Genomic DNA, 27001 nt, shown 5'->3' with positions numbered 1-27001 from the left:
GGGCTATATCCCATATCTCTGAACAGTGAGCTAGACCGCATATCTCCCAACAGTGGGCTATGTCCCATATCTCTGAACAGTGAGCTAGGCGCATACCTCCCAACAGTGGGCTATTTCTCATTTCTTTGTACAGTGAGCTACGCCCATATCTCCCAACAGGGCTAGGTCCCATATCTCTGTAAAGTGAGCTAGGCCGCATATCAGAGCTAGGTCACATATCTCCCAACAGTGGGCTAGGTCCCATATCTCTGAACAGTGAGCAGGGCCGCATATCTCCCAACAGTGGGCTATGTCCCATATCTCTGAACAGTGAGCTAGGCCGCATATCTCCCAACAGTGGGCTATGTCCCATATCTCTGAACAGTGAGTTGGGCCGCATATCCCCTAACAGTGGGCTATGGACCATATCTCTGAACAGTGAGCCTGGCCGCATATCTTCCAACAGTGGGCTATGTCCCACATCTCTGAACAGTGAGCTAGGGAGCTAGGCCCATATCTCCCAACAGTGGGTATGTCCCACATTTCTGAACAGTGAGCTAGGCCGCATATCTCCCAACAGTGGGCTTTGTCCCATATCTCTGAACAGTGAGCTAGGCCGCATATCTCCCAACAGTGGGCTATGTCCCATATCTCTGAACAGTGAGTTGGGCCGCATATCCCCCAACAGTGGGCTATGTCCCATATCTCTGAACAGTGAGCCTGGCCGCATATCTTCCAACAGTGGGCTATGTCCCACATCTCTGAACAGTGAGCTAGGCCCATATCTCCCAACAGTGAGCTATGTCCTACATCTCTAAACAGTGAGCTAGGCCCATATATCCCAACAGTGGGCTATGCCCCACATCTCTGAACAGTGAGCTAGTCTGCATATCTCCCAACAGTGGGCTACGTCCCATATCTCTGAACAGTGAGCTAGGCCGCATATCTCCCAACAGGGGGCTAGGTCCCATATCTCCGAACAGTGAGCTAGGCCGCATATCCCCCAACAGTGAACTATGTCCCATATCTCTGAACAGTGGGCTAGGCCACATATATCCTAACAGCGGGCTATGTCCCATATCTCTGAACATTAAGCTAGGCCGCATGTCTCCCAACAGTGGGCTAGGTCCCATATCTCTGAACAGTGAGCTAGGCCGCAAGTCTCCCAACAGTGGGCTAGGTCCCATACCGCTGTACAATGAGCTAGGCCGCATGTCTCCCAACAGTGGGCTAGGTCCCATATCTCTGAACAGTCAGCTAGTCCGCATGTCTCCGAACAGTGGGCTATGTCCCATATCTCTGAACAGTGAGCTAGCCTGCACGTCTCCCAACAGTGGGCTATGTCCCATATCTCTGAACAGTGAGCTAGGCCACACGTCTCCCAACAGTGGGCTATGTCCCATATCTCTGTAAAGTGAGCTAGGCTGCACGTCTGCCGACAGTGGGCTATGTCCCATATCTCTGAACAGTCAGCTAGGCCGCACATATCCAAACAGTGAGCTAGGACCCACATCTCTGAACAGTCAGCTAGGCCGCACATCTCCCAACAGTGGGCTTGGTCCCATATCTCTGTACAGTCAGCTAGGCTGCACATCTCCCAACAGTGGGCTATGTCTCATACCTCTGAACAGTCAGCTAGGCCGCACATCTCCCAACAGTGGGCTATGTCCCATATCTCTGAAGAGTGAGCTAAGACCAATATTTCAGAACAGTGAGCTAGGCCCCATATCTCTAGGAGCAGGGGGAAGTGAGCCAGATGCTGTAGCCCTTGATGGATTACAAGTAGTGAGTTGGGCACCATATTCTTGTGACTGTGAACGTGCCAACAAATCGAGCTGTGTGCTGTACCCTGAGAAGAACCAAGCTAGGTGCATTATATCTGAGAATGTGATAGTGCAAAGAAGCTTGCTGGATGCCATATCCCTGAAATTGTATCCCGAATAGCAATCCAGAGGGAGACCGTTATCCCTCGTAGAGAGATAACACTTACACCTCAGAGTTTATCCAACCCTGACACTGTTCCAGGATGGGAATACTCTTTTTAGTTGTAGATATACCCATAGTCCCCATAGGCGTTTACCCCATTCCCATTCAGACAACTTTAATAAACAGATCCAAACCCATACTTTTGTGTCATGCGCTGCTTTGGTCGGCCACTTTCCCCTTGGGCATCCTAGTAAAGTACAAATGCAACCACTACACCCAAACTTGATAAAGTGCTCCCTAAAATAAAGGAAATACAAAACCTCTAAATCTTTTCTAATATATTGGTTTCTAATGATCTTCACCTTTTGAATTCAACAAGTCTTTTAGGAAAGAGACTTACTTGCTTTGCTGTTGGAAGGAGCTGCTGCTACAGTCCCCTTTTGCTGCCCATTAACGTATAAAATCTGACTCCAGCCGCAGAGCAATGAGTCTTTTGGGTCTTCGGGTCTGGAAGACTGAAGGCTGTAACAATGCCGGTACAAGGAAAATCCATTCATATTGAAATTTCCTCTAACCATCCCACGAGGCATAGGAAAATGCCTGACGCTGCCCGTCCTCTTACCCGGCAGACACTGCTACAGCGGCGTCGCCTGAATCGTGACACTGGAACGCATAGTGACACAGGTGAGTGTGGAAATGATTTCGAAATTGACACGGAACAGTCATACCGAGTTCGTGGGTGTACATTACCGACCTCTCTTTCTATCCCTCCCGCTCCTTAACGACTGATTCAACTCCCTGTGGTGTGTCCGTTCCAGCTTCTTTACAATTGCCTCTGAATCCATCAATTCAGAACGCGTTGTTGCAACCAAAAGGAAATGGGAATGGAAGTGGGCATGCTATTGCAGACATTACTGAGTTAGAATTGATGGAACTGAGTGAGCCCGCCGAGCTTAGTAAAAAGCTGGTGCGAAGCGAGGCCGACGTTCGAGGCGACCTATCAGAGCTCCTCCCCCTAAACAACACTCGTCATTCAGTGGATAAATCAATTGAAAAAGTCGATGGTATTATGAACTTGCACATTGATACTGACACTGATTCTGATATGGCCAATCAATTCAACTTTAGCATGGCAACGAACAAAGTTCCAACTATAGCTCCGGAAACTGATCTGCAAAACGATAATGTTGCCGAACACGAGCTTGCAAATAAATGTGTCACCAAAAAATAGCAAAGAGAACTTCAGTAACGGCTTAGTGGTTGAAGAAAAGAGAACAGCGTCTCTTAAGAGTGTCAAGCTGCTGATCAGAAATGACGGTGATGATGGGTGCCGGCAAACAAATAAGTCAATTGAAAAACAGAGTTTCCTCGCCGATATCACCAATGTCAAAGGAAGATACGAATCGACACAGCCTCGAATTCCTTATTCAGACCTTGCCGCAAGAGAAGTGTGGCTGACTGAGCGCCTCAAATCCGATATTTTAAAGTTAAAAGAGAGACTAAACGCTAGCTGTGAAATTTCGGCAAATGGGAAAGCACAAGCAGTCAGTGTCGGACGTTTCGCCTAATCGACTGGTCTAAAACCTACAGAGGAGAACCATTAAAGGTGAATCAGCCCGAATCACTAAGGCCTCGTAAAGAATTGACGAGTACGCTGCGGCTAGTGAAAGTCACCCAAATGCCAACTACGAGCAGACAGGTGTCTCACTTAAAAAAAACACAAAAGAACAAGTAATAGTTGTATCTGATAGACCTCAGAGGGAAGAGTACCCTTATGTTAAAAATCAATTATGCCACATTTGACTGGCGATGACGCTGAGTCAAGCAACAAACATCATCTATCAGTGGCAGCTGGACTCCAGATCCACAATAATGTGTTTGCAGCCACTTCAATTTCCATGGTGCCTTTTGTTAAATTATATGAGTCAATTAATTAAAGATTAAAGGACCAGGGCTCATTGCTTGCAATGATGAATTCTAAACTTAGTGCACTAGAAGTCTTCACTGATCACAGCCATAAAAAGCTTGATTTTGAAGATGCAAACGTCTTCCAAATGGCACCATAGATTAAGCGACTTGGCAAGGAAAGAGACGGTCCAAAATTCGGAGCTCATGGAAGCTGTAATTGACTGTACAAAGTGGATGAGGCATCATTTTAATAAAATGATTCCGAACATTGAGTCACGTGGCTGCAATTGTAGAAAGACAGCCAGTACTGCAGTGGCTGATCAGAATATCTGCTCAACAGAGACTATCAATGTGGGTCAATTCGATATAATGCCTCAAGCAATGCCAAAAAACTGAGAGAAACCCAGAGACAAGACCCCACAATGATGGCCAATCTGTGAGTTTCCTGCCAGCTGCCATTAAAGGCGGTAGTTGCTGCCGCAAAACCGGCAGAACTGGTTCCATCAATACCTCAAAACCACTGTAACAAACTTGTGCCAAGTTCCAATAAATTCTCTTTCGGAATTCAATCAATGTACAGATCCAAGCAGAACGTACCAAGCTGTGGAGTGACGAATAATTCTGGACAATTACTTCCTGAAATAGTGGCAACCAAAGCAGTCATGTTCGGAATCTTCACAGAACCGACAAAAAAACCATCAGTGACTAATGCAATGAGTAACAAGGCCTTTTTGCAAACCAAAGGCATAACCAAAGCCACGTCTGCGAAATTAGACACAAGACCAAAAAGCAAGTCTAATAGTTCAAAGAAGTTTATCAGAAACTTGACAACTCCTCAAACATCAATATTTGAACGAACTACCCAAAAAAACAAAAGTGACAAGAGTAACTAACTTAATAAAAGGGAACTAATGCCTCAAGTCCCACCAAAAATGATTGGTAATGCAAATAAAAGACAGAGAGTAGATTATCCGGAACCCAATGATACATTCACATCAACCAACCTTGCAAATTTATCGAACTACTCTATTGAAGACGACGAGTGGAATACTTCCGTCGATGCACTGGCTGATGGCAACGAGAAAAGTAGTTTGCCCATAGAAATGTCATTGGAGTCGACAGATGAAAAGGGAGTAGACAGTCCACCATGTAATAAGTTTGGGGTCGGAACCCGAAAACTCGATGTAAGAGTTTTGAACAGGAAGACCTCGCCTGTTCACAAAAAGACGGCTCCAAGAGCATCAGTTGATGCCTGCACAAATGACTCAAAATTCACCTGGTCTCAGGCGCAAAGGAAAGGCTCAAAAAATCCTACAGTACAATGCAGCACATAGAGAGAATTCTCATTCTTCCAGAAAATTGCAATTGGTAAATGTCCTGTGCGAAAAGAATGAGGTGAATCTTAACAGACGTAATACAATGAAACTTTTACATTGTGTGCCATCATTGAGTACAATCAAAATGGAAGACATTGACATAGTGGAATATGCCTCAGAAACTCGCTCTGATTGGATTAGTCTCCATGTGCATTCTCAATTGATCGAAAATGCCCTAAGAGCGGCCAGAAATTAACTTTTAACATTTGGTTATGAGTTAAGTGGATATAAAGAACCTGAAAACCGTCAATCTGAAAAAGTCCTGAGTAGTAGAACATCAAATGTTAATGGTCTGTCTGAGAATGAACAAAGAAGACGCATCCTCAAGGAAAGATATGAGAGAAGAAGATCTGAACGTGATGCTAACAGACTTCACGATGAAAATTCGCAAAGATTGATAGCGCTGAAAGAAACCCGATTGAAACAACATTAGCTAAAAACAACTGCAACCTACGAGAAATGTTCAATAATATTTTGGAACACACAAGGCTTCCTGCATTTATTTCAAGAGGATGAGTTAAGGAAAGGAAATCATTCAGAAATAGGCCTCCAGGAAACCTGGTGGCGTGAAAATTCCAGTGTGCAATGGTTAGACAGTCTTACTAAATGCAGCAATGAAAAACACAACTGGCCATCCGTTCTCTGGCCTTTTAACCATGGTAAAAAACAAAGTAAATTGGGCTGTAATTAAATCGTCAAACACAAATACTTTTGTCCAAGGAATGATTATACAATTTTCCTATAATGATAATAATACAAGAGAGCAGTTGTAGATTGTGAACACGTACTGGAATCCTGCAAAAAATTCCTCTGGGAAGTTTATTTCATCAGTTATGTCTCTGATTGACGATTGTATGCTGAAATTTTACAACGCATACATAATTGTGTGTGGCGATCTGAATTTTTCTTGGGGTGAGGCCAACAGGCATTTAAAAACAATGAATAGAAACCCAAAAGATGGTTGAGGCAAACATTGGATGCAAGACTTAGCCATTACAAACTGTGTAATGTTGAATGGCCAGACAAGCGGTGACATCCCGGCTAGACATAAATGGCATAGGAATGGAAGCCATAAAACGCTCAATGACATTTGGTCTTCAAGTAACTTCTCCCATAAAATAAAAAAACAGGTCATAACAAAGATGAAAAACAGCGAAAATTATGCAGTAAATATGATTTGGGAAACCATAATAACACTGGTTGGAGATCACTTTGTGGGGGAGCTGGAAACAAACCAAGGTCTAAACCATATAAGAATTAGCCGGAAGGATATCACCGACTTATCAACAAAATTATCAACCAGTGATATAAATGGTGTGAAAATGCTCGACTATGGTCCACTATTATTACAATTTAAATGAACAGGAAGTGGGTTCAAAGTCGACCATCACAAACACAGATATCCTTATAGCAAAAAAGTTGCAGAGGCAAAGAATAAATTGCTGTATGACATCAAGATGCTGAAGCCTTGCAATTCTGTGCATTTCTATCAGGAAAGAAAAAAGTGTCGTCAAAAATACAGAAATTGGATGATCTCATTTAAATGAACTCACGATCAAGAGCATGCTGAAGAAATGCGTAAAAACTAATTTGTGCAAGTAAAAGTAGGGAAACCTGGCCAATAATAAATAATGGCTCATTAACTCAGAAAGCGCACACAAGTACTGAAGTAAATGCAGACAAGTGGGTAAAACACTTTACGAATGTGTTCAGAAATCCGACCCCACATGACGTTGATACATATATGGAGAAGATAGTACCCTGGAAAGTATGTCTCACCAAAGATGAAATAAAAGAAGCAATTTCAAAATTCAAAAACTCTGGTGTGGCTGTCCCCGATGGTTTATCCAATATAATGTTAAAGAAGAACAAAGAACAATGGGCCACTTTTATTGGAATTCTTTTCAGACAAATCTCCATAGCGATGCAAATTCCTGCAAATTGGCAATCAGCGCTAGTTGTGCTGATCTTCAAAAAAGGAGATTGTGCCAATCCGATCAACTACCGTCCGATTGCTCTGTTAGACCTCATTGATATAGTGTTTGCCTCCTTTTGGAAAAAAGATTAGCCAAATAGGCTACCGATGGTGGAATAATAGATGCCAGACAAACAGGCTTCACCAAAGGTGTTGGGGTGGAGCTGAACTTAACATTGCTTAATTTTTTGAAACTTGAAACGTTAAAAGGTGGTAAAATGTATTCTTGGCATTTGTAGATCTGCGTCACGCATTCGACAGCGTGAACAGAAATACTCTGTGGAGGAAATAAAGGTGGGATTGCCTCCCAGATTTATTACAAGCTATTAAGCAACTCCACTCAAATACATCAATCCGAGTGAGATTCAATACTGAAGGTGAATTGACAGACAAAATACCTACTGAAAGGGGCGTCAAGCAGGGCAGCCCCTTAGTAGCTTTAATGTTTTAAGTTTTATATTGTGGATCTACCAGCAGCACTATTGGAGTGTAATTCTTTTCCACCTAGAATAAACGGTCATCAGATAAGTTGGGCGACATACGCAGACGATCTAGTGCTGGTAGATTCCACACAGATTCGTCTAAAGTGATTATTGAATAACCTGGAGGCTTACTTGTAAAGAAATGACTTGGAAATAAATGTCAAAAAGTCAAAAATTGTCACCTTTTCTATGAATCTCGGAAAGAAAGGCAAAAATTATAAATGGTTCACAGCTGGTCACCAAATTGAAAGAACAGATAATATCAGACATCTAGGTATTCTTTTCAACAAATCAATAAGAGAATGGCATTGGATTGATGATTTGAAAATAAAAATGAAGAACTTAAATTGCAAGGTGCAAAATTACATTCAGATTTTGGTAAATTCACACTCAAACCAGTGATTATGTTTTACCAACAAAAAGTTGTAGCCGCGATAACCTTCAGCTGTGAAGCTGGCTTTAACATCAATAGCGTGACGTGGAATGTGTTGGAAGCACACTTTTGGCATAAGGTACTTCGGTTACCAAATAACATATCAATCTCGGCCATTCGCTATGAACTTGGGTTGCAGTCCCTGTTCTCCACAGTGCTCTGGAAATCAATGTCAATGTTGAGAAAAATGACAATGATGTCATCAGCGATTCCTTACCAAATATTGAATTCGACCCTGGAAAATCCTTACCAAGGCCAGTTGAAAGAGTGGTCGGAATTGATTCATGTTTAGTTGGCATAGGCTGGAACGAACATCGAGAGACTCCGGGAAAACCTGTGTGCTGTCCAAAAAAAGCTTATGAATTGTGACTGGATCAACACTACCAATAAAAGGTCTAAACTTGCATCTAGTTTAGAACTAGGTGGCGAAGCTCGTGGAGTAAATCAAATTCCGAAATATCTGGAAAGGTTTCCGTCCAGATATCATCGATACCAGTTTTTGCGATTGCATCTAAATTTGCTCCCAACCAAGGAGATGCTATTCCTAAAACACGACGATAACACCCTAAACAACCGTTGTCCGTTTTGTGATATTTCAGTTGAGTCCTTAAGACATTTAGTCATCGAATGTTTGGCTGTAAAAATCCAAAGAAGTGTCTTTTTGGGAAAGTTTGCTCCCCTAAATGGGAACATGGAGGAGTGGTGGATTGCGCTCCTGTCTGGCAAGAACTTTATGTTGATCTGTGCAGTAATTGAGTACCTTGATAAGTTATTGTTGAGATGGAAAGAAGATATTCTGTATACTTACCACAAAAATGATATGATACATGTAGATAGTGGATATGTTATGGGAAGTTTTTGGCAAAATAATGTTGATGTTTTGGTAATGGCGAAATGATGATGATGACAACTCATTTTGATATCTCCCCTTTCTCTTTTTCGTCTTTTTACTGTTTTTAGTTTCTGTTTTTAGGGTGTAAATGTGAGAGAGATTTAACAAATTAAATGGAATGAATTGTAAAATAAAGTTTGTAATAAACTGAAATAAAAGATATAAAAAACGTTTCAAATAAATTAGTTTCTGATGATCTTCACCCTTAAATTCAGGGGCCGGGACCTTGAAAGATACTGCTTTATATCTGCCTGACCCATCGACCATGTGGTTTGATGCCCCATTACCAGAGCTACAAAAATGTCATCTTTGGCATATCAAGGTGTACTTCCAATCAGGCACGGCAGAGGGGAAAAGCCTATCAAAGAACTTTTCTAATCATACTGTGAGCAGACCTACTCTGTCCCTGACTCATCTGTTCCACCTAGAAAGCATTTGCAATAGTCTCATGACTTTCATCTAAGATAAAATCCCCTCACTCATTCCACACCTTTTAAAATGTTGCAATGCTCCACAACTTTTGTGAGTTCATTGAGGCCTTCAAAGAGGCAGTTGCCAAGTTCCTGGGTCACCGCAAGCATTCGGCAGCACCAAATGACATCTGCAGTGGCCAAATCATCACGCTGGACCAGTCTTCTTCAACATTTAACACGACTCACTGCCGGTTTCCCCAGTGCCAGCTTCTTAGTTAGCATTACAAAGATCGCAACCCTGTTACATTATGATACAGTGGCAAAAAACATTAAAAACGAACCCAATGACTCTGGCCAATCACAGGCTTAAAGGCCTGGCAAAAGGTTTTGGAAACTACAGTAGCTGCTCAAGACCCTCAAAAAACATCCTTTTCTGGAGGTACTTGCAATACGGTTTCTAATACTTACGGTGGAGGAAAACCAGGCTAATGAACATAAGACAAGAATTGCTCTCCCAGGGCAATGCCTGCTCCTTAATCCTCCTTGATCTTTCTGCTGCCTTCAACACCATTGGCCTTTCCATTTTCCCTCATCTCCTGAATGGGAGGCCAATCCCTGCAGTGGTTTACATCATTCCGCTGAAGGGCCCAACTGGTTGGCGTCTGATCTGCGACTGCATTCATTTCCTTCGGTGAAGGCTATGCATTGGTCCCGACCCTCAGCAACATTAACAACGCCCCGTTAGGTCAAGTCCTGCAGAGTCACAAAATCGACTATGATAATCTCATGCATGTGTGGCTTCCATTCCGAGTCCTATCTGCATTTCGGAAGAACCTGGGAAATTGAGCTGGGCCGTGGACTGCCTGATGAATGTTGCTCTCTCGGTGAGACGCAGTCGGCTGTGATTACATTGTCCTATGGTATACGTCCTTGAGATGATAATCTTACACCGCTTCCTTTTGCCCCCGACATTGGCAAACCTCCATCACCTTCAAGCCAACTCAGCAAACTGGGGTTCACTGTTGATGAGGGCCTTGAATTACTGTTGGTCCTTCAGGGGATAACACCTTCTCTGTGTCCATCCAGAGGATGGCCTCCCTTCTGGCACTAGCTTGCGCTCAACCGGGATGGGGGGGGGGGCTACCCAGCACCCCATGAACCCCAGGAGAGTATTTCCCTCATGGGAGCCCTCTGGTCACTCGCTCAACGGACTCAAAAACCACATGCGTAGCAGCTCACATAGAATACATAACGTCTCCCCCTATAGGCAATGCCGCCAAACCGAGTGACCGTTACTGCGTGCAGTCATTAACGGGAGCCCCGGTCGGTCCGCATGATTACAAGTCATATTCATCCTACTGTTATCCGGTATTCCCTCAAGAAAACAAATGCCCAAAAATTGAGGCCCGAAACGCCATTTTTAAAAGCATCCCCCGCTAAAGGCCAATTTCGTGAAAGTCCTATAGTTACAATGGGACTTTTTTTTGTTTCCGCTGGTTCCCCTCTATCCCCCACCCGGAAACCCAAAAGTCAATGCCCTTGCTCAGGCACACTCTCCAGTCAAAAAGCAGGGATTAGCCCAAACATACCGATCGGGACCCTCTTGCACCATCGAGCTGCTTCCAGTCTTTTTTGCAAGGGCCTGCTTTTCACAGACGCCCACCTATGTCTCGCACTAGCCATCAAATTAGACCCGGCCTTGAATGCACTGGCAGCTTGTTACACACAGAACCTGTGCGACCCACCAGGGGGCGCTGCAATCCTGAACCTGCACCCCCTGGCGATTCAGTGATGCTTTAAAAACAACAACATGCATGTATTATTTGTGAAAGGCAGTTTATTGCGTGTATGTGCTACCGTCTTCAAAAATACCTGACTGCCATTCAAAAAACGCAATTTTTAACAGTCTACATAGCAATGTGTTTCTGTAAAATATTTTTTAAGAGTCGAGTGAGAAAAACTTTTAGATATTTGCTGTATTGATGCTTAAATCCAGATTACTGTTGAAAAGATAAATAGGTGAAAGGTCGATGTTCGTGTTTTATGCTTTCTTTGTCTTGACTTTCCCCACCTTTGTAACTTAGTGCCTGATTGGCAGACACCAGTTGTGTTATGTGCCTTCATTCGACGACCATTTAATTCCTGTTTGATAGGACTAATAATTTTTTCAAATGGATTTCATTCTTCTTATTAGAAAATAGTTAGAGGTTTATTTCGATATTTATATATAATGATAATGATTTGCTATATAAATAATTATCATTTACATGCATGATGTTACATAAGGCAAGCTTTGATATTTTGCAAATGTTATGCTGCATAGATTCTCAACGCATGATATGGGACAAGCTCCACTCATTGGCCTGTTATCAATTCAGAATTGGCAATACAATGTTTAGAACTAAACTCCCATCCAAACAGGTGATCCCCCCTCCCTTCTATTCTTCTCTCCTGACTACCTGCCCTACTTTGCTTGCAACCTTAGTGTCATCTTCGACCCATCTCACAACTTCTCGCTCTTCCTCTCCAAATCTGCCACTCCTCAACATTAGAAAAATACATCTTCTTAGCTTCAACACTGCTTAGCACTTACTCTTCTTTTGAGTACTCTGTCGATCTGACTCCTGTGCCAGCCTCCTCTATGGCCTTCCAAACTTTGCTCTTTCACCTTTCTGCAAAGTCCTCAACTTTGCTGTCCATACGCTCTTCAACCTCCCACGGTTCACCTCCACTTCCTCAGCCCTTCGTGAGATAGACTGGTTATCTATGAGGCAGAGGGCAAAGTATAAACTCATTCTCATTATCTTCAAAACTATTTACAGACTTGCCCCACCCTACTTATCAGCCCATCTCACCCCCTACTGTCCCCTTCGCTCCCTACGAACATCCTCGGCTCACCTCCTTGCCACCTCACATGCCCCTTGCGCTCCCTCTCGTTTCCACTCTCTTCTTCTCCTCGCTAGCTTACTCTGGAATGCTCTTCCTCTCCCTCTCCGCTCTAGTCGACCTCCATCTGTAATTAAACCCAACCTCCTACCTCTCCGCTTTTATGGATAACCTCTTGCATAGCATTCTACGCCACCACATCTCCCTGTTCTCCTCTCCCCGACCTTACTACGACAACCCAACAGCACTTATCCCTTCATCCTAACACTTAGCACTTCCTCCTCTATCCCCTTCATATCGAATAGTAATAATAATTTGATATTCATATAGCGCTTTCATCCAAAGCGCTTTACATGGCACATATTTTCATACATTATTATTATTATTATGCAATCGAAATTGGTACTTTCTTTATCGACCTCAGAAGGATGAGTTGACCGTGCTGGGATTTGGACCTGCAACCTACAGATCAAACACAGATCACAGCAACAAGCGCGTAACCCACTGACCCACGTTAACGGCATGCTCTACTGTCCTCTTGCCTGGTTCATGTTTCTACCTCCCCTGCATCATCTCGTCTTATATCCACATCCATTCACCCATTGTCAAGGACACTGGACCTCCACTCTGTAAATCAATCTTCAGAGGTTTTGTAAGCATTTTGTGCCATGAATGCATTGTTTTCCCTGTCATTTTCATTACATACATTTTAAAAAAATAATAAAAAAAATAAATAATAATAATAATAATAATAATAATAATAATAATAATAATAATAAAGTTTGGATAGTACATCTACCAGACATTAGTGTTATAATTCTGCAGCTAGTGGACTGTGCCATCAGCTTGTGTGTGAATACACCATACCTTTAGCTTTTGGCAAGTGGATGGATCTTGCGGCGGTAACAGCTTTTCAGTGTGTCTGGAGAGGCATGTAGTCAGCACTGAGAAACACGTATCCACACACATACATTTTGTTGGATCCTTCTTAGTCATTGCCTTTGTTTCTGCAGGTTGGAAATCAGCTAATTAAAGAGGGTCATTACGCCCAGGACGCCATCGGTGACAAGGTGCTGGAGCTGGACAAGAAGTGGGCAAAGCTGAACAGCAAGATGGCCGAGAGAGGAGACAAGCTGAGGCAAGCTGGGCAGCAGGAACAGCTCATGGAACTTCTTCAGGTAAGGCGGAGCCTTATCTCTCTGTCCAACTGCAAAGAGTGTCGACATGTTTCGGCTCAAACTGCGGATTTCTGTGTTTGAGGCCTCATTGAGTTGCAGCAAGCCAATCGTTATGACACTGCTGCATCAGGGCATGTTTTCAGCTTGGTTTGCAATCAATATGAAAGCTGCTTCATGAATGTGGTATCTTCCTGATTGGACCTCTGGCCATTGCTTCAGTCACTTTTGAGGACACCGTCTGCTGGATCACTAGATCTTCATGACATCTGATCCGACTGCACTGCTTCTGTTCTTTCTAGAGTACTGTCTTCATGCCCTATGGAATATCCACCCATGCCTCTTAATTTTCCTTTCCCTGTGTGCGCTTAGTGTGGTGCTTTAAATGCACGCCATGTGCGGTGATCGAAGTGAGCAGGAACGGTCAGGAGCAGTGTTCCACTACTTGTTTACCATTCCTCTACTTTTTACCACCATGTTCACCATTCTATACAGAGGATTTGTCCATTCATATCCCTGTGCAAGTGTAAAGTTGTAATAGGAGCCTTAGTTACTAGTCACTTAGCTATTGCAATGCCCCGGCCGCAACACTGTGTGACATGTTGCACTATGCTTCCGCCTACCCTCTCCCCAGCTGAGACCAAACGTCCACTACTTTTTTTGGTACACTTCTACCACTGGCCTTCTTCACTTCCAGAAGGGCTCTTTTGTCCATTGTAGTTTGCTGGTTAGTTGAGTGTTTGCTTCTCTGTGTCTCTGGCTCACAGGGATTCAGTTCACCACTGACCAGCTGCCCGGGTGGGCACTTGAAACAATGGGCCTCATTACGACCCTGGCGCTAATGGGTTAACGGTGCCGTAAAAGGCTGCGGCGCCGTTAACCCATTAGCACCTGATTACAAGGTCCCTTTGCGGGACCCGACCTTAACGGCTGGTCTACACCAGCCGTTAAAGTAGGGACCCGCAAAGGGACCTTGGTGCTAAGTACGGTACCACAATTTGCAGTACTGTACTTAGCGCCTTCCCCATTCCCATAGAGCCCTATGGGGCGAAAATGGGAATGGGGAAGGGCCATGGTTCAATGGGGAATTACCGCCCTGCCAACCTTGGAATGGGGTGGTAATTCCCCATTGAACCATGGCGGACCCGTTACAACACCGGCACCAACCATGGTGCTTATAGCGCCATGGTTTAGCGCCGAAGTTGTAATGAGGGCTAATATTTCCTACTCTAGCGACTCCTTTACCCTCTGCGTGAAGTACTGCCCTGTGCCCGCTGCTTCAAGGTGTAGTATTGGGAGGCAGGGTGGGACTGAAGAAGAGCAGAGAGGCATGGAGATTCTCTCATCCTCACTCTACGTTATTAGAACATAACTTCCCTTGATGTTTCCAGGTTGAATTAATGCTTCTGTACCTTTTTGCTAATACAGCAGTGTCCCCTGTATTCTGTTGTGCCCATACAGTTGTGGTCCTTGTCCCGCATTGTTCGGTCTGTAATAGTCTGGGCCCGGTGTGTCTGACAACTCCAGTGCTTATGAGGTGTTTTTTTCTCAATGCTCCTTCACACTGCAGGGGCTGGTAACCTGGGCTCGCCACATGTTTTGGAGCATGACTCTAATGATCCTTCACCATTGCCTATGCTGGCTAAGACTGATGGGGGGGGCTTCAATGCAAAGCATCTGGCGAGCCAAAGGTTGCAGGCCCCTGGCATAGTGGCTCGTCACATGCTAGCAAGTGGTTTCTCATCTCTGGCTTCATGGCTCTTTGCTGTTCTTCATATTTCCTTGGATCCAGAGTCAGCCTTATGGGCTCTGTCATGTTGTGAACACAGGGCCATGCGCCCTCCCACATCTGCATCCAGGTAGAACCTCAAACTTTTTACCTGCTTGAGGACCGGTATTGCAATGCCATCAATTGGAAATGAGGAAGAGGCTGTGTCAAGGTTTTTGTGGCGGTGGGGCGAACCTACAATGAGTAGTTCTGTTTTGTCGTCATTGAGGCAAAGGTTATGAGTGGGCATTCAATTTTGAATAGTGTTATTTACACTATTAATGGTAGCAGTGTCAGCTGAATAGTTGCCTGTCGGCGGAGTCGGCGCAGAGTCTTGTGGAGCTGTTTGAGGAAGCGGATCGAGGAGCGATTTCCCTCTATACCCGACTTCAATTCCTGCAGAAGGAGTCTATTGTCTAGCCTCATTAGAGGAGGCGGAGCTAATACCCCACAGACCCCGTCTCACCGCTGAGCGGTGAGGAGTCGGCACAGAGTCTTGTGGAGTCTTTGGGCTGTATGAACACACCCGACTTTCTCTTTTGGTGTTTTCTACTTGCAGTTTCCACAGAGCAGTGACATCAAGTAAGTTGTGTACACAATCATGTGCTAAAACCTTTTCTTTCTCACTGTATCAAACTCTAATAGCAATTTAAGGTTAGCGTTTTTGATTGCACGCACTAGACTCTGAAGAGAGACAATTAAGTGAGAGAGCTGACGGCTCAAGCCAAGCAGCTAACCTTTACATATCACAAGTCCGTGTTACATAGTGTCACCTTATAAATATCCATTGATGGGAAAGCGTCCGGCTGGGGGTTTGCATGCAGCGAGAACACACGGAAAGCCAATCAACAAAGCGCACTCCCACTTCAAAATAGATCATGTTGGTAAGATACAACTTGCGGTAGCGGCACACTTACTGACGATCTAAACGCTCCTGAGTGGTAGGGTTCTTCTTTCTTAATGCAAACCCAACGCCATGGAATCACGGGCGATATACAAATGCAACAAAGCATTCTGGCAGTACAAGAAGTGCTGGTAAGTGCTCAAGTGCACAATGTGGCTAACATACAGATGCCAAGCTGTGATGGAGTGAATAGGGAAACAACCTTGGAATCTACATTGAAGGCTGGAAAAAGACTTTACTCTCACAGCAAACAACTTTAAGAAATAAATCAAGGAATGTTTTTGCATGCAAAGACATAGGAGCTTGGGTGATTTGCATGCAGGCTCTTTGGAGCAATCATTCTATCCACTAAGGGCCTCATCACGAGTTGGGCTGTAGCCCTTAAATGCGGTGGTTACGGTATTATAGCCGCATTTAAGGGCTGGCCCTATCACGAGTTAGGCGCTAAATGGTCTGTTTTACCTCCAGTCCTTCTCTGGAGGTGAACATCCCCTGTTTTCGGCTGTATTACCGCTGGCTGTATTAACCCGCATAATTAGCGCAGAAAAATTCCCCATTGAATCCAATGGACCCAATGTGGAATGGGGATTTACCGATAACACCCAACCCGTGATCCGATGGTAATACCGCCGGACCGATCGGTGCTAGGGCTATTACAGTTGGGCTGTATACAGCCCAACTTGTGATAAGGCCCTTAGTAGGGAACAAAATAATGAACATCGAGACTCCTAGACTTGACTTCACCCAGGCTCTCAATCTCTCTCCTATTCCACCAAAACAGTCAAATAAACCTGCCCCAAAAGCGCCAACCCAAAGGATAAATGATGTCATTCATCAGACTTCTCCAGGTGGGTTAATTCACGATTCAAGCCCAAATTAAGCAACTTTGGTAGCTCTGAGCTTTGTTCTTAATTCACTGGTCAACGTTTTCGAAATGCTGAAAGGTGTAGTACAATCCCATTCAGGCATACTTTTTGAAATGTCTAAAGAAGTAGAACAATGTGATTTTTCAATGGTTGGTTAAAGAAATGCCATCAATTCCTCGATTACACCATCATTCACAACTCTTTCAGATGAGATCAATAAACAAAAAACAGAAATAACTGGGATTAAGGAAACCCTAAAGAGATGGGTTTGGTCGATATAGAAACACAATATTAATAACAGAACTCCTACGTTTGAATGCTGGGGGTAAAGATCTTGGGCCGAGAGGTGATGCATCTCCAATAGAAGATGGAGTTTCTCGCATCTTCGACGACACTCCCCTTTCAGTGTCTGTGTTAGAAGAATTCCGAAGACTTGCTCATGTGGTGGAATTAGAACCATGTGAAACAATGAACCCTGCATGGGAGGTCATTTCCCCTTCTGAACCCAAGGAGAAAGAAGAAGAAGGTGATTGGAAGGAAAGTTCACAGCAAAATTATCGGAGGAGAAGATGGGCCAAAAGAAAGAAACCAGAAAAGGCTGTTTTTAGTTCCTAGGTCAACTATGGCCTCCAGAGAAAAGAAGACTAAAAACATGAAAGCTAAGAAAATAAAGAACTCTGGTTTAAATAGTTTCATGAATGCACTGGGCAATTTGCTGGGTAAAGCACCAAGAAAAGATGGGATGGAACAGCCAGAGCAACCCAAAAAAAGATCAAAGGAGGGTCATACTATACCAACAAATCAAAAGAAAAGACAGAAGAAACAAATGGAGATGTTGGAAATTAGCAAGGTGACCATTTGAATCCAGACAAATAATATACAGGAGGACAAGTCAGGTGCCTCTGCTCTGCTGTCGGCCCTCCTATGGGGGTAGGGGAAGATAGCTGACAGAGAAACAAGGAATCCAATGACTGGTCATAAGGAAAGCACTGCAGTGGGAAGATCAGTACAACTCGCCCCAATCTTCATCCCAAGGAAACAACTGGCGCCAAAGATTATTCCACAGCAAGGCAATGCTCTGAAATTGGCCCCGATTTTTCTTAAGGGGTCAGGAAAAGAGAAAGCTCCAGTTATGGATGCAGTAAAGAAAGACCTACAATCTGTCAAGCCTCTGATTCCTCAGCTTGAGTCTGACATCGTGTTGGCAGTTGGCTCAACTTCACATGAGGGCAGTAGTATGGGGCATTGTGATAAAGCAACTGAAGGAACAAAGGGAATTTGTTTAGAGGATGCCAGCCCGTGTGGCAGGGTTCCTGGGACTTCTCAAGAGGAAGCTTCACCCTTCGCAGTACCAAGACTGTGGTTCTCATGTCCAAAGCATAAAGTCAACACAAAATTCTTGAATCAGAGGGTTATTTTGGCTTTTTTTTTTAAGATACCAGAACTTTACTTGTTTTCATCAAAGGACATAGAGTTTGTAATGTTCCCCGATCAACAAACATCCAATGTGGTGGAAGTTGGGTTTTCCTCCAAGATTGGAGCGAAAGCTGTTCTGGCCGCGATAGGGTCTCTGCAGCGATATGGTTTGGTTTTCACACCTCCATGCCACAATTAGAGTTGAAGGGAAGGAAGGAAGGTCAACTAGAAGTCAGGGGTGTTAAGGACAAGCAAAAATTCAAGAGTGGGCCAGCAAATAACAGCTCAAGCTCTCAAGGCAAATCTTCAAATGTAGCATGGTCTATGTTACCGGAGATTATAAACCAGGTTTTTGAGGGATTAGGAGTTGGAAAGGATTCTCTTTAGTCAGGAAAATCTGAGGTTCGTGAGTTGGAACACGCGGGGTTCCAGTTAATTTAAAAATCTAACCATGAGGAAAGAGGTTTTTGGTAATAATTATCTAATTTTTCTTCAGGAAACCTGGTTAACTAATTCCCCTCAACTCATGGGCTTTAAATGTTTACATCATCCCGCCACTACGCCGGTGCACGGAGATCATCAGGTGGGTTGCTAATAGCGTGTAAGCTCACTCTCATAGTCGAGGCAGAGTTTATTCCCACAAGTCAGGCGGGTATTCTGGCTGCTATTTTATCTGTATCATCGGTTGAGGGGTTAACGAAATTGATAGTTATAAATCTATACCGGAACCCCGCCTGTGTAAAACTTACAGTATATCTGGAACATTTGGCAAATCTTTTGACCCAGGCAAACATGCTTTTTCCAGGGATACCAGTCTTAGTAACAGGGGACCTGAATTCACAATGTGTTTTTGATCAATCTGTGGTAGATAAACCAAAAAACAAAACTGCATCATTCAGGGAGAGAAGATCGTTGTCGGGACATGAGGATGACAAATAGATCGATTGAAGGGGACCTTCCCCCGGCTTCAACATGGAGCCGTGGGAAGGCCACATCTACCATTGATTATGTTTTTTTATCTTCATGGCTGCATTTGGTATGTGCACACATTTTGCTATTAGAGATGGTGGAACTAGCGATGGTAAGCATCTTGAAGCTTCTTTCTCCTGGTGTTCTACAAAAGAATCTGAGTTCCTGCTACAGTCTGTATTGGTTAATAACCAGAAAAATGACTTGGTCACATATAAGAGAGATGGTGTGAATCTAAATGATGGTCTCCTACTAGCTTGTAGGGATCTGCAATCCGCTGATTTGAGACACAAGTGTAGCCCTTGGCTTTCATAAATTTCTTTGGTATATAGAGTGTCTGCAAGGTGTGACTGTGCGGAAGACCTTGGCACACAATCATACCTTTGACGAAGTCACCTGGCTCAAAAAACGAGAAATGCATTATAAAATAAGGTTGATCACGGGGGAAGTCTCAGATATAGGTCAGCTAACAGAAAGGATAAAAATCATTAAAAATAACTGTAAAAGCTGGCCTAAACAGCGCCAAATAAATCGACTGCAGGAGGATGGTGAGTTGATGCTCAAGGTGCTCTACGATAATACATCTCGCAGTTTCTGGGCAATTATCAACTCGGAAAGTAGTAATCAATTGTCCAGTCAAGCGAATATAGTCTCTGAAACAGATTGGGTGAACTACCTATCCCAACAATTCCAAAAACCAAAGGGAGAATGTGTTTATGAGATCATAGATGGACCTTGGTCTCTGGAATGCTCAGAGGATGAGGTTTCTGAGTTGATATCTAGGGCATCATCTTCAAGAGCGGCAGGGCCTAATGGACTAACCTATCAAGTTCTAAAAGGTAATAAAAATCTGTGGGCCAAAGTTTTGTTGACGTTCTTCCTGGAAATATTAAGGAGAAAATCGATTCCCCCTTCTTGGAAGTCTGCTATTATCATTCCTATCTTCAAGAAGGGGGATAGAAAGAATCCAACAAACTATCGTCCAACCACTCTACTGGACGTTGAGAGTAAGCTTTTTTCAAGTCTTCTGCTAGGAAAACTAGAAAAATGGGCCAAGCAAAATGACATCTTGTCTAAACAACAAACTGGGTTTCGGAGGGGCCATTCTACCTCCCTAAATGGCATCATATTAGCTACTCTTACGGAGAAACCTGAAAATAAGAAAGCACCAGAGTTATACAGCGCTTTTATTGATCTTTCTAGTGCTTTCGATCTGGTAAATCGAGATCATCTGTGGTCAAAACTAGATAGGTGGAGAACTCCAAAGTCCCTTGTGAACATGCTGGTAGCTTTTCATGAGGGTAACACAGTCAGAGTAAGACTAAACACTGAAGGCCTACAGTCTGATTATGTCAAACTAAGGAGAGGTGTTTGCTGCATGACTGCCCCATTCTTATTTAACCTTTATATGGCAGACTTTGGCAAAGAAATAGACTCAGCGGCACTAGCATGTCCAAAAATTGGCACAAATTCTACAAATGGCTAATGTACGCCGATGATATTGTTCTTCTGGACTATACAGCTGTGGGCCTCCAGAGGATGTTAAATTCTCTGGATATCTACATTAAGAAGAATGATTTGACCATCAACCCAGGGAAATCAAAGAGAATAATCTTTAGCAAAAGCAAGACTCAAGGCCATAAACACATTTGGTTAGTAGGAGGCCATATAATCCCAGTGGTTGAGGAGTTGGTGTATTTGGGCTATACTTTGTATTCGATTCCGACAGTAAGTCAAAATCTACTTGATTTTTTCGCCAACGCATCCCAGCTAACGTGTCAGATGCAGAAGGTAAATAGGCCATATGGCACATTTTCCCTAATGCCTGTGATAAGTTTCTATATGTCCAAAATCGTACATGGACTTAAGTATGGTCTTGAATCTAAACCAATGGCTTGTGACCTGAATTGGCAGAAAATTGAAGGTGCCATTTGGAAAAAGTGTTGGGGTTGCCGATCAGTGTCTCAATGACAAGTTTGAGGTACGAGTTGGGTCTCAGATCCCTCAGATCACAGGCGGAGTGGAGGCTCCTGTCCCTTTATCGATAGATAACAAACCCTCTGGCAAATACTTTGTATGAAGATCTCCTGTTACATCTGAACTCTGATTACTATGGATTGGATTAACACAATAGACCATATGCACGGATCAACTGTAGCTGCCTCCTTTTCCATAGGTGATAAAAAGTTGGTCTTTTTACCGAAATACCTGTTAAAATGTCCAAATGTAAAATGAGGCAGAACTTCTTGAGAGTTCGACTCAATATAGTCCAGACTGGAGCTGTGTTAGCACGCTGGGGGTTGAAGGAGAAAGCCAAAATATTGTGCCCAGGTTGTGAAGACCCAAGTAGACAGACTATTGCACATCTTCTAAGAGAATGTCAAGGAACGTGGAGCCTTAGACAGAAGTACTTTGCTCATTTTACTGACTCAATCGATCGTTTGTCCTCAATGATGTTTTGGGAAAGACTGATTGCTGACCAGGAGATCTCATTGACGATAAGTGTGGTCCATGTCCTAGAGCAAGCTGGGTTTATTCCACCACAGTATTGTTGAAGTTAAATTTGATGTCACAATATGTGTCGTTTCCCCTCCTTTGTCCTTTCTTTTTCTGCTTGGTTATTTAAAAACATATGTATGAATATTGAATTTTATGATACATGTGATTTTATCTGTTTTGTATGTGAAAATCAGATTTTCGGTTGCAACATAATAAAAAAAAATAACAATTAATCATTTTAAAAAAAAAATAGTTGCCTGTAATAGGGATGAGGATTTGGGTGTCATCAACAAAGTTAGTGTATATGATGCCAAGGGAGTCAAGGATGTCGAATAGGGGTTTAGAGTAGGTCTTGTAGAGGGTGGGTGACAGGCAGGAGCCTTGGGGAACACCACCTGGAACTGGAATAGGGTAATCTGCTGAATTATCAATGAAGATTCTTGAGGTGTATTCACTATGGAATGACTTAACCCAGGTGACGGCATCTGTGGAGAAGTGGAAATGTGAGCCAAGGTGCTGGCATAGCGTGTCGTGGACCACAAAGTCAAGCGCTGCTGAGAGGTTGAGTAGGAGAAGAATGGCTAGGTTACCTTTGTCACGGATGCTGTCCATGTTTCGGTGCTATGTTTGGGGTGGAAGCCAGACTGTCTTGCTCCTAGGAGTTGGTGGTGTTCAAGGAATTGTTTGACTTGGAGTAGGCAATGTGGTCTAGAATGCTGAGGAACAAGGGGGTGGTGGTGATGTGGCTGTAGTTGGTAAGCAGGGAAGGGAGGGTCCAGTGATGGTTTTTGAGGAGCGGAGTGACCCAAGCTGTTTTGATACTGATGGGAACTGCGTTTTCCCAGATGGAGGTGTTGACGTAGTCGGTAATGATGGGGGTCACGGTAGTAGCACACAGATTGACAATATGTGCTGGGCAAGAGAATCTCTTGCAGTTAGAGGGTTTCAATGGCTGGATGCTATCAGGACAGTTGCTTGGGTTACTTAGGAGAAAGAGAATTGTGATGGTGATGGAGGATTAGGAGGGCTGGGGGCCTCAGGGCAGTCTGGGTGAGGACTTAGTGGCTAGTTGTGGGTTTTTTGCATTTATTTTGTTGTGTAGAAGGGACATTTTGTTAGCAAAGGCATCTTGGATAATGGAGCACCAAGATTTGTCAACCGTAGTCTGGGTGTTTGGAGAGACAGGGTTTTCCAATTCTCTTAAGATAGAGAAGAGTTCTTTGGCATTAGAGCTTCAGTTCAGAATTCTGGTGTCATAGGAGTTTGCTTTGTGTGAGATGTCCGCATTCTTGGATAACTTGGAGGCATTGGGAAGGTTTATGCAGTTGGCAGGGTTGGGGTGCCTATGTATATCATGTGTAGCTACTCAAACATGGAGTGCTGATTGCAGTTGGTGTATCTAAGCAGCTTGCTTAGTTTAATGAAAACATGTCTAAAAACATCACATTTCTTATTCTTAGGGTAGATAGCTCCAACTTCATGTCAAATGCATGTATCTTCACCAATAGGTGCAATTTTATACCAAAACCAGGTACAATGCATGTAAAGAACCTGTTAACATTCAGGCTTTTGCAAACAATGTGTACATTTAACAAGAGTCCTGTCAGAGTGCAGGCTTTTGTAAAATGTAGCGTTATTAGAAACCAACTAGTTTCGGCTCTGCCCACTGTGTATGGCCGCCTTCACCTGCGTCAATCATTGTTGTACTTGCACGTGTCTGTAAATGATCCTGGCTCCCTCAGCCTCGAAAAAACATTTGCAGTGTGGCAGCTAGAGTGGTAAGCACATCGTAATTTTCGGTCCGTGTTACCATAAAACATTCTGGGCAGTCAGCAGTCAGCAGTAACTCACCAAGCCGTTCAGAAAGCAGCTAAAGTGGTAAGTGTATCATAGTTTTCGGTCCGTGTTACTGTAAAATGTTGTGGGCAGTTGGCAGTAATTCACCAATCTATTCAGAAAGCAGCTAGAGTGGTAAGTACATCGTACTTTTCGGTCCATGTTAGCATAAAAAAACGTTCTGGGCAGTCGGCAGTAATTTGCCATTCTGTTCAGAAAGCAGCTAAAGGGGTAAGCACATCGTCGTTTTCGGTTTGTGTTACCATAAAACGTTCTCGGCAGTCGGCAATAATTCACCAATCTGTTCACAGAACAGATAGGGCCTCATTATGACAATTGCGGAATGCGTTTAACGGCGCCGGTAATGGTCCCGGCGCCGTTAAATTCATTCCGCACTATTACGAGGTTCCCTCGCGGGACCCGATGTGGACGTCTGGTTTTACCAGACATCGAGATCGGGTCCCGCGAAGGAACCAGGGAGCTAACAACGAGCCGGTCGTAATCGGGCCGTTGTTAGCTCCCACACCCATTCCCATTGAGCCTTATGGGGGCTCAAATGGGAATGGGGAAGGTCCGGGCCCGGGTTCCCTGAAGGAGGAATACGGGCCCTCCAAACTCGGAATGGTGCAAAGCTTTCCCTCTGTGCAAATGTCCTCATTTCTACTATCTGGTGGCAAAGTGATGAGTAAAGCAGGCGAAATCGGCTTTACTATTTTCTTTTTGAGCACGTTATTGGAAAAGTGGAAATTCCACCTGCACAGCACACTGTGCAGGCAGCATTTACAATGCATTCCTATGGAAGCCACCTGCTTTTACCAAATGGTAATTTCAGACGGATTCCATAGGAATCCATCATGTCAAGGCTAGCATGGAAATCTATGCAGGCGTTATGCGCCAGCATTTGCATGAAGGAGCGAGAAATGAAGTGGAGCGAAAAAAATGTCCACTTCGTCCAGAACACGAGTCCAATTGTAAATCCCTGAGTCATTAAAGTTAAGCGTCAAGAGCTTAGGCCTTGCATTTACACTTCACTTCAATGAACCGGGTGAGTTTAGAAAATGCTCTGATTACTTACTGGTAATCTTCAGTACTTCTAGTCCTACTCTTCCTCGTCACAGTACTGACAACCCTCCTCTCCCTCCCTAGGGCGGGCATGCTCCGGCTTGAATATTGTAACCTGGAAGTGGGGGATTAAGGGGAGGAGTTATATGGAAGAAAATAAATAGAAGAAGGTCCTGTGTCGGAGGCAGGGGCCTCGGGAAGTAAGTACTGGGACGAGGAAAAGTGGACATGGAGGTAATGACACTCATATCTACAACATGTTCATGATCGACTTTTATTGAAGAAACTAAGCATGTTGGAGGTTGTAATCTTAGTTTCAATTTGACCAGAGTAGCTGGTGCCAGTGATCCGTAAAAGGAGGGCTCGGGACTGGAGCAACAGTGTTTTTCCGCTGACACAGAGTCATCTGGTCACCCTATGCACTTGGCAGTGAGTGCAGTGTCTTATTACAGCCAGACGGGGTAGCCTGGCATACTTGGGGAAATTAAGCATGTCCACAATCCGAGAAACGCAGGCCTATCGGCAGTGCCATCTTAATGTTGCGTTCCGCCTGTCTCACAGACTGCCACGCCGCTGTGACTAATGCGGGCCCTGCCCAGAAGAGCTCAGTGCTGCCGGCAGTAACAGGCCCAGCAGCTGTCTCCCTCTGAATGCTAAGACCAGCCCCTCCCCCACCCATCTTCAATACTGTCCTCTAAACAGCTGTATGCGCTTCATTACCGCACCTGCAAGATTAGCAGCTCGTTTGGCCGTGACTGTGTCTAAGCTGCAGTAACTGCCTTTTTGTCTAGGTTCTCTCCGTGTGAAGAGAGCACGTGTATTTAGATACGGTTTGTTTAAATTCAACACGTCCCAATTAATCATATGGGGTAGACGCACAGCAAGACCTTCTGAGGCTAGCGTGTACAAAATGGATGCACGACTCACACTGGAGGGAAAAAGTGCAGCACCTCACTGGAGGGAAAAAGTGCAGCACCACGGTGGGGGTGTCATGACATTGGGGGCGGGTCCCACAACTCTTTAGGGGGAGCTGGGGGTATCAGTAAAGAGTGCCCCAAACATGATGTTAAGACTTACACCAATACAATTTCAAAAACAGAGTTTGTCCATGATACTAGCATGAACACAGTAGCAGCTCTTAAATGTATATTTACATTTAGGGCCTCATCACGAGTTAGGCGGTAGCCCTTAAATCCGGCGGTAGTGGTATTAGCGCCACCAATACCGCTCTGCCGGATCACGACTGTAATCCTGTTCGTGCTCTTACCGCCGATGCTATTACAGCTGGCTGTAATAGCGCCGACAACAAACAGCGCTATCATAGACCTATCACAAGTGCAGTACCAGCAATATTAGTGCGCAAACCGGAGCTAATACCGCTGGAAATACCCCCAGCCGCCTGCTGGTGGTAAATGAACCCAGGTGACAGGAATAACGCCACAGGTGCAAACAATGCACCCAAGAGGCCTACAAAAGACCCACCCAGACCCCAAACACACTTGCCAAAACCATGATGCCATGTGTAGCAGAGAACTTCGACATGGATTTCCACATGCTGCGCCGGAAGCTACAGAAGCTTGACAACCAGGCCAGGGCACAGGGAGCAGAGGGGAGGGGGATTGAGGAGGTGGAGACCAACCCCAGCAAGGGTGCAGCCATCCCCTGCGTCAGGCCATCACCCTGGGCCCTGACTGTTGGCCAGTTGGTAGCAGAGTACAGGCTGGAGGGGGCTCCATCACACAGTTGCTGACCAAAATTGAAGGGGACATTGGGAGCGGGATTGCCGCCTGCACCGGTGTGCCCACTCGTCAAGCTCGTTTCAGTCCTGCAGTACCTGGGGACGGTCAGCTTTCAGCACTCAGTAGCAATGAGGCATGGCATGGCTCATTCCACATTTAGTGCAGTCCTGGGCCCGGTGCTCAATGCACTGCTACTCCCAGGGCCATTTTAAGCACTTTTGGGGCCCTGGGCACGGACATCTTTGGGGCCCCCTCCACCAAACCAATGGAATCAAGTGATCAAGAATATCTGGTCGCACCCCCCTCCCCCTCGTTGCAATCACAACCTATAACATATAGGTTGATGCGCTGCCTCCAGCATTGAAAATAAGCATGTTTACTTCCTTTAAGACCCCTTACCCTCTTCAGTCTGCTCTAATCAGAATGATAAACAAGTAGCATTTGAAGGTCAACATTAGCAGTCTACGAAGAGGTTACTCCTGTTCTAGTATAGATAC

General features: G+C 44.3%; 1 protein-coding gene across 3 annotated transcripts in view; it reads left to right on the top strand.

Moving 5' to 3' along the window:
* The window catches only part of SPTBN5 (spectrin beta, non-erythrocytic 5), a 1050196-nt gene that overhangs the window by 257716 nt on the left and 765479 nt on the right, over positions 1-27001 (top strand). For all 3 annotated transcript variants that reach the window (XR_011283950.1, XM_069638812.1, XM_069638811.1), the window contains exon 19: positions 13284-13448. Coding sequence is in view for 2 of the 3 variants with exons in the window: in XM_069638812.1 (XP_069494913.1) it covers positions 13284-13448 (165 nt within the window). In the remaining variant the exon portion in view is untranslated. The remainder of the gene's footprint in view (positions 1-13283; positions 13449-27001) is intronic.

Source organism: Ambystoma mexicanum, chromosome 14 (assembly GCF_040938575.1).
Source record: "Ambystoma mexicanum isolate Mex_15411 chromosome 14, UKY_AmexF1_1, whole genome shotgun sequence".
Taxonomy (NCBI): Eukaryota; Metazoa; Chordata; class Amphibia; order Caudata; family Ambystomatidae; genus Ambystoma; species Ambystoma mexicanum.
This window is presented reverse-complemented; position numbering and strand designations above follow the sequence as displayed.